We start from the raw sequence: 15512 nt of genomic DNA, 5'->3' as shown, positions 1-15512 counted from the left end.
CAAACAAGTCCCATTAACATGTCCTTCGAAGGTTCTGCATGATCTGGCTCTTCCTACCTCTCAGATACCTCTCTTCAATACTCTTTCTCATTCACACTATCCCAGCTCTACAGGCCTGTCCATTTCTCAAACACTACAAATTCCCCCCTTCTGGGGAGGAAGGAATTTACACCTTCTGGCCCTTCTGTTTGGAAAGGTTTTCCCTCAGGCAACCAAAATGGGGATGTTGAGACTGATTAGGCATATCTACTCCACTTATGTATTTTTCTTTTTAATAACAATTTTTTAAGTCTATTTATTTATTTTGAGAGAGAGAGCATGTCGGGGGAGAAGCTGAAAGAGAGGAAGAGAGAGGATCCCAAGCAGGCTCCTGCTGTCAGCACAGAGCCTGATGCTTCACTGACTGATCCACCCAGGCACCCCAATAATTTTTTAATTGAAGTATAGTTGATACACAATGTTACATTAGTTTCAAGTGTAAAACACAGTGATTCCACATCTCTATACATTATGCAATGCTCACCACAAATGTAGCCACCATCTGTCACCATACAACACTATTACAATACCATTGACTGCATTGCCTATGCCTGTACCTTTCATCCTCATGACTTATTCTTTCCATAAATGGAAGCCTCTCACTCCCTTTCACCCATTTTGGTCATCCCTGTATCCCCTCCCCCTCTGGCAACTGCCATTGTGTTCTCTGTATTTATAGGTCTGTTTCTGCTTCTTTACTAGTTTTTTTTATATTCCACATATGAGTGAAATCATCAGGTATTTGTATTTATCTTAGCATAATACTTATTCAACTTAGCCTAATACCCTCTAGGTCTGTCCATGTGTTGCAAATGATAAGCTCTCATCATTTTTTATGGCCGCATAATATTCCAATGTGTATGTAGGTGTGTGTGTGTGTGTGTGTGTGTGTGTGTGTAGGCATCAATCACATTCTCCTTATTCATTCATCTATTGATGGATGCTTAGATTGCTTCTGTATCTTGGCCATTATAAATAACGCTGTGATAAACACAGGGGTATATACATCTTTTTTGAACTAGTGTTCTCATTTTTTTGGGGTATGGGTAAATACCCAGGAGTGGAATTATCAGATCACATGACATTTCTATTTTTAATTTTTCCACAATGGCTTAGGGCACAGAGGAAATCCAAGAGGGAAAATAAATATGCTAAACCCATGGGGAACAATGTATTTCTTAATCTGTCTCCTGCCCCAAAGCTCTGCCCTCCTCCCTTGTGTTTATATTTCTTCTTTGCATCAGTTAACTTGTCTCTCCACCCCACAGAGGCCTTCCCTGACCAATGTAACCAAAACCCCTCTGTGTGTAACTCCACAGCCCCTAGATACAGCTTATCCTGTTTATCATTTTCATATCATTTGTCAGGACCTGTGATTATCTGATTTGTTCATGTGATGACATTGCTTAGGTCCCCCACCCTTTGTCTTGGGTATAAAGACTCTTAAGGGCAAGAATTGCACGTGTCTAATTAGAATAGTACCTGTTGTGATGGCTGTAACAGAACAGGCGTGTGGAAAACAGCTATTATCACTGAAGTTGAAAGGAGCCAGAGGCGTACATGGTTCCTGAAAATTTCAATCATATTCTCCATTTGGGGGAAAGGAATTTTGAGGGTTTTGTCTTACAATACTTAGAAATATCCTACCTAAAAGTAAAAGATGAGACATGAGGCACTTTGTATTGGATTGTAAACTTTTATTAGAACAAGCATTTCTCATAGCTGTAAGCAAAGTGTTTGAATTTGTCAAGCTAACTCACATCTTTTCTCTGCCATGGGAGGGCAGAAAAGGAGAGAAAGCCCCTTACACATACAGGATCAGAAGAGCAAAGTATTGCAGTGAATGATTCATTGAGGCTATAAATGTTTGCAGATGTTAAGGCACTGGAGGGCAGAGGGCAGGTAAGGTGGGAAAGGGCACAGATAAAGGGTGTCCGACGTGCCTCATCCTGTCCGACAATCTCCCAGCTTCCTTCCCCAGCTTCTGTGGCAGGTGTCCCGGCCCAAGCAGGGGGAACACAGCATACTCATTATCCTCATTCAGACCCCAATAGGTCACAGTTCTAGTCCCACCATAATTTATCAGAAGATAAACTGCATGTTCTCAACTTGCCATTCATTGCACTTCATGTAAATTACACCTCATTAAACCAGATTTTTATGAATGCCTTTGTGCTCTGTGTACTTTGAAAAGCCGCTGACCTGAACCACAAAAGAATTGCCCAATTTGTTGAAAGCATTTTTGCTGTGACCTCAAGCGCTGACCACATGGGGAGAAATTACTTTTTAATACCCAGTGGACAGGACACGCCAGTGCCCCCCAGGCCGCAGTACCCGTCAGGGTTCTTGCTCAGGTACTGCTGGTGGTAATCCTCCGCATAGTAGAAAGTTTGTCCCTCCCGGATGTCGGTCGTGATCGGGCCATAGCCATGCTCTGAAAGAACCTGTAGAGAGAAAGGCACCATGAGGACCAGATGCTGGGCAGAGAGGGTCCCAAGGAGGGATGGGAGGCTGGGCTGTGAGGGAGGCAGGCACATGTGGCTTGGGGTGTGCAGTGGGTCCTTGCAGGCCTGTAACCTGTGGCTTCCCAGCTGGGTTATTCTGGGCACGCTCTCACTGGCCTGTGCCTCAGGTGACTGGGGTTTGAAATCTGGTTTCCTGACTCTAATTTGTGCACTCTACCCATCCCACCACTGCTGCCCCTGGTACATGCTAGGAGCCCTGGTTTGGAACCTGTGGGTCTATGTGAAAGGGACCCCAGTGCTCCTCAGGGTAAACAGCAGGGACATGGGGCTCTCTGGCTGCCCTGGGAAGAATGGGCATCCCTGAGGGTGGTAAAGCAGAGCTGCGGTTGGAGGGCAGGGGCAGGATGAGGCGGGGAGGGCTACAGCCCAACTCAGTGCTGTCCCCTCTGCTGCCAGTTCTGAACAGACCCCCTGCCCACTCACAGGCTGGACAGAGGAACCTTGACTTACTGGGTTCTAGGGAGCACGGACCCGGCCAGGATGCCTTGGAGAGCATGGGCTCCTGTGGGTCTCCAGACCCAGGAACCAGGGAGTGAGGTCAAGGGAGGACGTGGCCTGAGGGCCTGTGTCAGCTCATCCTCGCCCTCTGTGACCTACTTTAAGGCCTGGTGGCATCTGCTGCCAGGGAAAGAAACAGACACATAAACACAAGTGGGGGAGGAGAGCAGAGCTATTTGGGGCAGGAGACAGATTAAGAAATAGACATTGTTCCCCATGGATCTTAGCCTGTTTCCTTTCCCTTTTGGATTTCAGCTGTGCCCTGATTCTTTCTTGTTACAGGCTGCTTGGAGCATTTGGGCACAACGTTACAGAGACTCGACTCCCAGGTTTGCGAACTCCATTTGGTACAGAAGTGCAAGGCACAGCCCCGACTCGTGTTTCCAGGAGGGAAGTGACCAGTCTCTGGTCAAATGGACTGTTGGTCCATTTGAAATGAAGTCCTTCCCTCTGCAGAGCAGGGGGAATCCAGTATTAATCCAGCACAATTCACTGCTGCACTATTTCCCTAAGAACTTTCCCCTTCCTCCTGCATCTCCATCCAGCCTTCTGAGCCAGAATGAGGCAGACTGAGGATCTGATGCCAAACGGGCCCAGGATGGTAAGGAACAGGATCCTCGCCAAGGCGGGCGGGTTGGACCCCACAGCTTGGAAACAGCCAGTTTCCTTACAGGGGTTAGAAATGAGAACAAGGAGCCATTCCTACTTCAGTTTTGACAATTTTTTGTAAACGAGCAATTATCGAGGGCTTACCATATGCCACACTCTGTGCAAAGACTTCACAGTGTTAATTTTAGCCTCACAACAGCCATATGAAGGAAGTACTATTATTATCATCCGTATTTAAAAGTGTGTGTCAGATATCGTGTCTTGATCCCTGACATTCTCAGCTCGCCCTAATACTGCACAGGCTGGAAGCTTGGAAAATACACTTCCCAGATTCTATTGCCAACAGCACGCCAGTTCAGAGTCCACCAATGAGAGAAGCACACGTGAAATTTGGCAGGCTTAGGAGAAGCCATTATTTGGAAGGTGCAGCCGTGAATGTCTCCAAAGATCAGACTGGAGACTCCACCAGCTCTTCCTGACAATCACTGACAGTCATGCTTCAGGCAAAGTCATTAGCAGTGATCCCCAGCAATTTCTGTAACTTCTTGGTATCCTGAAATGCAGTGGTGCTTTTCCCCCAACCCTCACTCAAACAGTCTTTCTAATGAGTCTAGAAGCATCAAAACCCCTTTGATGCTTAAAATCCACCTTCCTGCTTGAAATACCTTGAACACTCGGTTTCCGTGACCGAACTCCAGCTAACACAGCAATTGGTTCCAGGAACCAAAGCCTCAGTGAGAATGACAATCTGGAATGGTTAACTGTCCTGGTTAGAGTTAGAGTTAGAAATGACATCACTGTCAATAGGAAATGGGTCAGTGCCCAGGGGAGTATGTACTGGACATTTACTAAAATTACTGCTAGTATTTGCCTGTGAGGCAAGTGCCCACTTCAGGACATGGGGTGGCTGTGGTGGTGGACTGTTCTGGGGAAGACGGTAAGCACGAGGCCTGTGGAGTATCCTGGCTGCTTTAGGCAGTACTCAAGAACTTGTGGAAAGGACAGGATGTAAGGTCATGACTTGAGCTTCCTGGTGCAACTTGAGAGGCACAGAGCTTCTAGGACTGGTTTCACATGATCTCTGTCTCTTGTAGCTGGATTCAAATACCAAATAAAAGGGCTCCAGATTTATAAGTGGAGTTGACACCCTCACTGGTCAGGAGCCCAGAAATCATGTGCACACGTGATTGCCCTCAGAGAGCTCATCCACTCACAAGAGACGCTCCCCTCTGGTTCTCACTTGAGCTAACGCATGAGTCCTGACATGAGTCTTTCGTATGCTGATGTGACCACATATTTTGACCTTCCTGGCTGTGGCCACCCTGCACAGGAGCTTGCCTGCTGTGAGCTCCTCTGCCCCTTCCCTCAGGGCTAGGACCCAGCCCCCAGGTCTCCCAGGGTCTCCACTCACTCGCCTCATCCCCCTCCAGGCCCTGTCCTCTCTGAAGGTGACCTCCTCCCACACTACTCGCCCTATTTCTCTTTCATAAAAGGCTGTCCTCCGAGGCCCCAGAGCCCACAGCCACTGTCTCCAGAAGGCTATTTACCAAGGCGAAGAGGACTGTGCCAGTGAGCACTACTGCCCAGGCTCCCTCCTCCTCTCCACACCAGCTCCCACCGACCCCTGCCCACGGACCACCCCAGAGGGCCAGCATCCCTTCTGGGGGAGCAGTGGGAAGGTGACTGTAGGGGCCCAGGCAGCAGTACCAGGCCTCTGCCACAAGATGGCAGACACTTCACTTTTATTTGAGAGGAAGAAACTAAAATAAACAGTGAGGAAAACCCATAGAAGACAGCTCCAAGCTGTCCTCCTGCACTTGCTGTCCTCCTGCACAAGCTGGGACGTTCTGGTCAGTTCTTGTTGGGCTGGGAGATGCATACTGGCATCACTGGGCCTGGGGTCAACATCGTCCCATCCACGCTGGGGTGGCCAGCCTCGAGGCTGAGGCCGTCCCTGAGCACAGGGCTGTGGCTGTCCTCAACCCTCGCTCTAAAACTGGGGAGGGAGGACAAACACATGAGAAAGAAACTGTACGTAAAAGAAAAGGGAAGAGGAAAACAGAAATCCTAACTAGTATCTGCTTTTCCTCCTCCCCCACGTCCCCTGCCTCTGCTTTCTCACACATATGGCTTCAGGAGCAGGTCACTGTCCTCAGCCCTCCCAGGCCCATCTCCTGGAGAGGTTTTGCCGGACACACACAGCTGGAGGCAGTGCTGGGGATTCCGGGGCCCGTTTGTTTCAGACCTGGTTGGGGCCAGTCAGCTGTGCCAACCCTCATCACTCTTTTGTTCCAGCCCTTCCACTGTACTATTTGAGCTACAGGACTCAGGACTGGGATTGATTATTGTCCCCAGAAGCCAGGAGAGCACATGCTGGTAATGGCACCTCCTTAAACCATGAAGTGAAGCCTCCCCAAACCCTTAGGAGAACCCAATGGCCCTTCCGTGCTGGGTTTCACTCCACATCCTAGGCTTCACGTCCCTGGTCCTTTCCTAACTCTTTCCTTTTCCTTCCTCTCTGAAAACTCTTTTTGTGGATCATATAGAACTTTATACGTTTCCTGAACATTCCATTCCCTTGCACACAACCTCCTTGGAATGCTCTTTCTTGTCTTCCAGATCAGGTGAGCTGCTACCCATCTCTCAGCATGGAGATCAAATGCCCCCACCTCTATAAAACCTTTCCTGAATCTATAAGGCAGGAGTTACTCCAATGTCTAGGCTCCCACAAAAGGGCTATCCTTTTTGGTACTTATTACATTGCATTCTAATTGTCCTTTGTTTCTCTAAGCCACTTCCACTCCCTTCTGACAATACACATACAGATCCATGTGCTCCTTGAGGGTATGGACTCTCATTTCTCGACCTCATCTCAGTGATTAATGAGTCCTGGGGATTCACTTCACCTTAGGGGCTTCCACTTGGGTCCCTGCTGCTGCTTCAAGCCAAAGCACATCCTTGGGGACCTCAGGGAGTTTGGGGAGCAGGGTGCTTAGGCTCTCACTATCCTTGTCAAAGACCCTTGGCCAATTCCATAGGTAGGATTACTCTTTAGACTGTTTCAGTGGCCATGTCCATACAGGGAGGACCAATCATCTTGCATAGAAGGATGACCTCAGCATCTCTGATAGCTCTTGAAAAAGCCTGTTAGCTCTTCTGGGGAGGGGGATGAGTGGGGTGATGGTGGGGGGGATGGAGGAGCAGGAGGAAGTGAAAGATGAAGACCAGGTTACAGATGATCCTTCTAGCCTCCAAAGTCCACTGGTCAATTTGGGCCATGTGCAAGCAGTGTGGGTGCTGGTGTGGTGAACCTCAGTCTTTTCCTAAATCAGGTGGTCTATTCAGTAGTGGGGGTGTCATAAGTAATTTGTTATGAATAATGGTTAATGTATCAATGTTTATTTTTTAAAATAACATTTATTTACTTATTTTTGAGAGAGAGAACAGGGGAGGGACAGAGAAAAGGAGACAGAGAGTCCCAAACAGGCTCTGTACTGTGAACCACAGAGCCAAAACAGGACTTGAACTCACGAACCATGAGACCATGACCTGAGCTGAAACCAAGAGTCAGACACTTAACCAACTAACTACAGACGCCCCTGTATCAATGTTTCTGTGTAACTTACTTTTCCTCAGTGAATTAGGACAGATAGAGGGCTATCTCAATCCAAGCATCACTGTGGCTCTCTTGCCTGCTACTGTGGAAGGGACGGGAGTGTCAGGAGAGCTAAATTGGGGCAGCACATAATCCACAACCTCTGTGGTCTCTTCCACGGTCTATAAGGGGGGCCCATGCTGATGATGTAGCACTCCTGATTATAGAAATGATGAATCACATCACCAGCAAAGTTTTCTGGTAGCTTCTAAAAAGGAGGCTGTACTCATGAAAGTGGGTTGTCCATAGGAAAATCATGGGGCAGATCAAGAGTTGAAAGTAAGTGCAGCAAATGCTCTAGCCTGAAGCATAGAAATCCTGACAGGTTGAATCCCTGAGGGGCCCCCAGGCTAGGGGGCCCTGCCTCCAGCCCCAGGCTGATACCACCCCAGAAGACTGCATTCTTCCTTCAGGGTCTACAGAGCCGCCCTGTGGTATGGGGAATGAGTGCAGGTCATCAAGGACTTGCCTGGTCAAAGTGACTGCCAGGTTGGCTCAAAACTTCACTATGGTTTCAGATCTCATATTTAGGTCTTTAATCCATTTTGGGTTTATTTTTGTGTATGGTGTTAGAAAGTGGTCCAGTTTCATAAGGGGCTAATATCCAAAATATATAAAGAACTTATGTAACTCACCAAAACCCCCCTAAATAATCAAATTAAAAATAGGCAGAAGACAAGAAGACATTTCTCCAGAGAAAACATCCAGATGGCCAACAGACACATGAGAAGATGCTCAATATCACTAATCATTAGGAAATTCAAATCAGAAACAATGAGATATCTCCTTATATTTGTCAGAATGGCTAAAATAAAAAAGACAAGAAATAACAAGTGTTGACGAGGAACGCTTGTGCACTATTGGTGGGAATGCAAACTGGTGTAGCCACTGTGGAAAACAGTATGGAAGTTCCCCCAAAAATTAAAAGTAGAAATACTATATGATCCAATAATTCAAAGAAAACGAAACACTAAATCGAAAAGATATACGCATCCCTATATTTATTGCAGCATTATTTACAACAATAAAGATATGGAAGCAACCTAAAAGTGTCCATCAATAGATGAATGGGTAAGGAAGATGTGGTACACACACATGTACATATATACAGTGGAGTATTATGCAGCCATAAAAAATGATGAGATCATGCCATTTGTGACAACATTGATGGACCTGGAAGATATTATGCTAAGTGAAATAAGTCATAGAAAGAGAAATATCATATGATTTCATTCATATGTGGAATATAAGAAAAACAAATGAATAAACAGAAAGGAGAATGAGACCTATAAACACGGAACAAATTGATGATTGCCAGAGAGGAGGAGGATGGGGAGTCAGGGAAAATAGGTGAAGGGGTGTGAGAGATACAGGCTTCCAGCTATGGAATGAGGAAGTCACAGGAATAAAAGGTACAGTTAAGGAATACAGTGAATGAAATCATGATGCATTGTATAGTAATAGATAGTAGATTCATTTGTGATCAGCACAGCATAATGTATAAACTTATTGAATCACTATGTTGTACATCTGAAACTAATGTAATATTGAGTGTCCTCTACACTCATTTAATAAAGTTTAAACTCCATGATGACACTGCCAGGAAATCCACTCTCTGGCTGGTCAAACCTCAGGGCTCCACTAGTCCTTGCCTTCTCCAGGCTTCAGGGCTTGGTCTCTCACTGCCACATGGAAAGCCAAGACCTGCAGGCCCCCTCTGCTGGATTCCTCAACCAAGACCAGCACCAGAAGAAGAAATGATCAGGCCTGACCCTCCATACACCTCATTTTTCTGTTGCCTACTCTTATTGGCTCCAATATAATTAACCAAAGCCTCTTGTTTGTGGCATTTCTTTTCTTGCTGATTTTTTGGAGGGAAGTAAGTGAGACCTATCTAAAATAACCTACATCAGTGTGACATCTTGATCAGGAAATCTCTGGAAGGTCACCTAATAAAATTGATCAGTCATGCTTTTCTCACAGATTCTTACTTCACCCTTTTCTTAGATGACCCCACAAATTCTTCTATGCCTTTATTCTCATATCATGTTCTTCCCAGAAGGAGCTTTGCTATCTGTAAAATGGGCACAATACCTAGCTCACAGCTCTTATAAGGATCCCAGAAAAGGGACACAAACTGCATGGCACTCTGGCATATTTTAACCACATGGCAGTACTGGCTTCCTTTGCTATCAGCTCCCATGCACACTGGAAGAAAGCTGGCCCACCCATCCTCCTCTCCTAAAATAGGCCTCCACGTACACCCACCATGCACTTCCTACTTCTACAGCTGTGCAGCTGAGCTCTGTGGGGCAAGGAAAAGAGGTGGTCATCAATAAGCTGTGGCAGAGCTCCCCTCCATCCCCAACAGGTGTCTCCAGTTCCCACCACTCCTGCCAAGCCCAAGTACCCGAGGAAGTCACTGGGCCATTCCCTTATAGACGTTCTGCCCACAGGAGCACCCTGGGCCCAACCCATCTTTCCAGAACTACCAACAGGAAGCCTTTCTTTTAATAAAGTTAACAAACAAGTGGCCGCTCTGCTTACTGCAACCTGCTAACAAGCTTATTATTAGCTTCATCAAGGTTTCCTGAGTCTCCAGGTATACTCAACATATTGCATGGAAATGACTCTTACACCACCCTGAAAAAGCACAGCCTGGCGGTCACGGCAACACAGTCTATGATAGAGCATCAACAGATCAGGTTAGGAGTGCAACAGGGCAGAGAGGCCAGGACTAATCCCAAGCCCTTGCATGTGTCCCGAGTTGCAGATTCTCCAAGGGGCTTCCTCACACACTCTAGTCTAAGTGGGGCTTTCATTAACTGTAAAAGGGAGGAATTATTCTTCTTATTTCTCAGTGCAGGACAGTGAAGCCCAGGGAAAGAGGAGGCTTGTCTCAAGCCACTTGCCAGTAAGTTGCAGAGATAGGACTAGAACCCCCGTTTCCTGATCATTTCCATTATTACAATAAGGCACACTGTCCCAGGTGGTCAGATAAAGATGTACCTTTCCCTTAGAGAGGGATGTTTATTATTTCAAAATTTCCAAAAGAGTTCTAACCATGAATCATCCTATATTTGGATCATACTCTCTCTCTACCCTGCTCACATCCCTGGAACTCAAAATGTGTGATGTAGATTTCTCAGGCCATCTCATTGACTTTTGTTTTTTAAGTCATGGTAAAACACACATAACTTCAAATTTTCCACCTTAACCATTTTAAGTACATTCACATTGTTGTGCAACTAATCTCTAGAACTCTTCATCTTACAAAACTAAAACTCATTACCAGTGAAATAATACCTGTCCGTTCCTCCCATCCCTTTGCCTCTGGCAACCCCATTCTACTTTCTGTCTCTATGAATCTGATTACTCTAGGTACCTCACGTAAGTGGAATCACATAGTATTTGCCTTTTTGTGTCTGGCTTATTTCCCTCAGCATAATGTCCCCAAGGTTCATCCATATTGTAGCCTGTGTCAGAACTTCTTTCCTTTTTAAGGCCTGAATGACACTCATTATATGTATAGACCACATTCTGTTTATCTATTCATTCATCAGTGGAACTTAGGTTGTTTCCCATTGTTTTGTTAGCTGTCAAATAATTATTTTGCTGCATAACAAGCACATCCCACAACAGTTACTTAAATACTTCCTGGCCTGCTTGTATCAATAGCCTCCTGTTATGATGTTAAACCCCTCCAAAGAAGGGCCAAAGGAGAACAACAGTGAAAAGACTTGCTCCAAACATGTGGTTCGGTTATTCTTTTTCTTGTCCTACCTCAGCTGATCCCATGTACTAATGGCTGTGTGATAAAGATGGAAAACTAACACAGAGTGGTCATCTAAGGTCACCTAACAGAGAGCTGGGGTTGCTTGCCTCTCATCTACTCAGACAGACAGATGCCCTGCCAATAGCAAATTCCACAAACTTCCCAAGCACTATCTGATTCCAAGAGATGACAGAAGACCTACTCAAAGTGTCAAGGAAGGCAGAGTTTGTGTTTCAAGTACCAGGCTCTGTATCGATTTGTAATGGATGTCAGAGGAGAGGTTTGCAGGGCCCCTCTAATGGGGCAGTTATGAGCTCTAGGGGGCTTTTTTTCTCATTTTCTCATCTCATCATGCCAGCAACCCTGAAGGGGCAGGGAGATCTTTATTCTGACTTTACCCACAAGTAAATCCAAAGAAGTTAAACACCATGCTCAAATTCATGTGCCCAGAGTGTTAGTTGTGAGTTTGGGACAAGAACACAGGTCTGTCTGGCTCTGGATTCCATCCTCCTTCCCACATACACTCTGTGCCCAGAATTTGGGAATGTAGGATAAGTGAGACCCCAGAGGGCTGAGTCTGTAGCATGTTTGAGGCAGAAACCCACCAAGAACCTCGTATTAGAATCCTACACAGCAGGGCAGGGAGGGAGGAGAGTGCATTGGATCTAGAGACTCTAACACATGTGTGTATGTGCACATGTATGTGGGAGAGGTGTGTGGGTGCACGCTTATGCATGTGAGTGTGCACTCATATGCATGTGTATGTAAGTGCACATAGGATGCTCTGTGGTATACATTCAACCCCCACCTTAGAGTAACCTATAGACACCTTTCACTTTTTAGAAAATGTACCACTGTAAAAAAACTTGAATCTGTAGTAGTAAGCGGTTCTTATATATTAAGGGGTCACAGATTCACATGAGAATCCAATAAACACTATGGACACTCTTTCCACATAAACTCACAATCAAATATTTGCTTATAATTTCAAAGGATTCTATGACTCTCTGGAGTCTACCAAAGAGCCCCACATTCAGAAGCTTCAGATGGGGCCACCAAGTCCAGAGTCATCATGGTAACCGCCCATTCCCCATCCATACGGTTCTAGAAACATGCAGGTCTGCATCCAATCAGCAAGGAACATTTTCAAGACAGATGTCCTTAATTTCAATCATAGTTTGAAGGCCCATTGAGAAATGTCTGTGTCACTGATGATAAAGTCACCAGGAAAGGAGGAAGGTAATTGCAGTTCAATCTTTATTTGATTCATATTTTTTAAAGACTTACTAAGTTTGATCCAAGCAAACACAGAAGACCTGGATTCTATTCCTCACTCTGCCCTCTAGTGGCAGCAGGGAGCATATGAGGCATAGTCTCCTTGGTTCCTGCTTTCTCCTTCTGAACTGAGAGACCCCTTCAGTTCTTTCCAGACCTAATTCCATCAAATCCCTCGCTATGTTTCCATCCTGTGCACACACACACATGCACAGTCACACACCCCGTGCAGGCTTAACAAGCTCAGCCAATGCCAATGCCCAAGTCAGCAGTTTTATTCCATTGGCAGCTTCTAGCTGACCAGATTGCCATCAATCAAAACTTCTGGGAAGGGATGCAAAATGACTGGCATGGCTTTTAAATAAAACCGCTAGAAAGAAAAATACCATCTATTCCAAGCTGAGCAGAGACTCGTGTGTTTCCAGTTCGGGACAGCACAGAGCACCCACAAAACTGCAGGTGTGTGGGGAGGTTGCCCCTGCCCTTAGTGGTTTGGCCACAAGGAGGAGAGGGACAGGCTGCTCATGTCCCACACCACAGAGGACCCTGGAACAAGAGGGGCTCCAGGCTCTGGCACCGTGGACTCACCCCTGTGAGTCAATCAGTGGCTGTTATCACATGCAGGGGAGACAAGTCAGAGCTAGTGAAGGATCCCTGGGACAATGATGTGACACTGACGAGACAAGGCAAGTGCTCAGAGGGGCTGGAGGCTTCACGAGGTCCAGTCAGAGCTGCACTGACCCTTCCTATGAAACTAAGGAGGCAAAGTCGAAAAAAGGTGACATAATTAGATCTAATTTGGTGCATTTACAAAACCTGCTTATGCAAATGGTGGCCTCTGGATGGAATGAGGTTGGCCTTAGAACAGCTACAGCATTCCTGTGGTCTGTCTCCCCCCTGGACCCTGCAGTTGTATAGAACAGTTAATGGCTTTCATTATCTATCTCTCTGTGTCCCCCTCACCCTCGTGGTAAATCACAAGTGTCTTCTGACCAGCAAGGATATTTTTCTTGGTTTGCAACACAAAATGACAGAGCTACAAGATGAATTTTGTCTCTGCAGAGAAAGAGAAAAGAGAGAGAGCTCAGTTTGGCCAGGAAGGATTCAAAGCTTTATCCTTGCTCCTCAGTGGCTTGTCAGAAATGCAAAATCTGCCCCTTCCCCAGACCTACTGAATCAGAGTCCAAATTTTAAAATCAATTCCAAGTGATCCATGGTCATGTTAGAATTTGAGAAGCTGTGCTCTAGCAGACAAGCGTGGCAGACTGTATCAGTGGTCACCAACATCCCCTACCCTGCCTCTTGAAGTCAGGTTGCCCACATGCCCAGCAGGCTGTGAGCGGAAGGGACCTATGTCATTTCTGGGCAGAAACCATCCAGCATGAGATTTTTCCCTTCAGCCACAGTGGCCAGCACTGTTCCAGCTGGTGGTGGCTCCATCACCCAAGATCCTGGCGTGAGGACAATGACAATCTGGAGCAGAGTCCACACACTGAATATTGTATCTCCTCTATTACAGGTGCCTGGTTTTCCCTGTGTGGGGTATGATGCTGAGGGGTCATGGAAGGCAGGCACAGCTCCGTGTAGGCTGGTCACTTCTCTGCAAATACATTTTGAACTCTGTAATTCCACTTAAGAAGCCAACTTCAGCAATCACTGTGGGGCACGTACTATGTCCCATGGACTCTGCAAGGCATTAGGCATATACAGGCAGCCTGGGGTGGCTCTCCCCAGGGCAGGGGAATGACAGGCTATGTGAGCAATCACAACACAAGTGCCTACTATGCAGCAGGCACCGCGATGTAGGAATGAAGAAGGCAAACCTCCCTGTGATGAGTTCGTGGTTTAGAGATGGAGTCATGTTATATGATGAGGATGTGACCACCTGAGGGTGTGGTGGGATGGCTAAAACGTGACAAAGTGAGAGCCACGCCCACATGCTGGGGACTGAAGAGGACCACCATCCATCATCAGGAGGTCAGAATTCTGCCAGAACAGACAGGACATACATGCACAGGCAGAGGGATTCTGCTGGAACACATGGAGGAAGGAAAGATTAATCGAGCTGAGAAGGTGGGTCCTGAAGGGGGCACACGTCGGACTGGGAATTGGCTGAAAGGTCTGGAGAGGAAGGGTGGGAAAGTTGAAAAGGACCTAGCTGAACAGTATGAAGAGATGAAAGTAGATGGGGCAGTGGGCTCTGGAGGCATCAAGGTTATGGTTCTTTTTTCTGTCTGTTCCCATTTAAGGTAACTCAGTACACACTTTCTGTTCATCCTCTGCCCTGCAGCCACGGTGACATGCAGAGGCACTTTGTAAAGTGTCTTGTAATCTTGTAAGATTAAAGGAACCACTTGAACCCAGGCAAAGCTGGCAGATGCCTCTGAGGTTCACCTGCTTGCCTGCAGTGATGCCTTTAAGTCCAACTGAGCCATGATGGGGATGTTGGGGAAGGATATAGCTATTGTTTATTTTCCCATTACTTAGTTGTTATCTTTTACTTCCCCATACCTTACCAATTCCAAGAACCATTTCGTGGGTGCAAGAATTTGGGTCCTTCCTTCTTCTCTATTTTGTGCCTTGGAAGATGGAGCCCCACCAGGCTGGGTAGGGCTGGGCTGCAGCCCTGGCCTGGAAAGGAAAAAGAGGCTGATCTGGGAAGTTCAGCATGGGACCAGGGGAAACAGCTCAGGGTTGTATGGCTGAAATGTGCCACTGCCCATTTGCTCCAGCCAATGCAGTATTCCTCCATCCATGAGATGACTTACATCAATCACACATTCAAAGACTACTGGTTTCTCTTGATTTGATCTTTCCTTTAAGGTCTGATGGTTTTGAAAAGGAATTAAAATGACTTTTCCTATATGAGTTTTACTTTCATGGCTTTTAGTTTTACAGGAAATGGATCTCTCTCTCTCTCGTGCACCTTCTCTGTCTCCTCTCTTTCTCTCTCTCCTCTGTATATATCTCTAAGGGGTTATAATCTGCTTTTCATATCTGAAATCAATTAACTACAACCTCGTTTTTCCCCGTATCTTCTTAGCATTTAGTATACAAAAGAATCCACTTGTCACTTTTCAGAGGAAGCCAAGGACACTGGCTTTCACCTTGGGGATGAAATGCAGATTTCATTAAA

At 46.3% G+C, this 15512-nt stretch overlaps 1 protein-coding gene across 2 annotated transcripts in view; it reads right to left on the bottom strand.

Annotated features, from left to right (window-relative positions):
* Positions 1 to 1719: 1719 nt before the first annotated feature.
* Positions 1720 to 15512, bottom strand: part of MSRA (methionine sulfoxide reductase A) — a 455527-nt gene continuing 441734 nt past the window's right edge. For both annotated transcript variants that reach the window (XM_030312697.1, XM_030312698.1), the window contains one exon: positions 1720 to 2483. In XM_030312697.1, coding sequence (XP_030168557.1) covers positions 2319 to 2483 — 165 coding nt within the window. In that variant the 3' untranslated portion in view covers positions 1720 to 2318. The remainder of the gene's footprint in view (positions 2484 to 15512) is intronic.

The sequence above is a fragment of the Lynx canadensis genome, chromosome B1 (genome assembly GCF_007474595.2).
Source record: "Lynx canadensis isolate LIC74 chromosome B1, mLynCan4.pri.v2, whole genome shotgun sequence".
Classification (NCBI taxonomy): Eukaryota; Metazoa; Chordata; class Mammalia; order Carnivora; family Felidae; genus Lynx; species Lynx canadensis.
The sequence above is the reverse complement of the archived record's forward strand: the minus strand, read 5'-3'. Positions and strand labels throughout refer to the sequence as shown.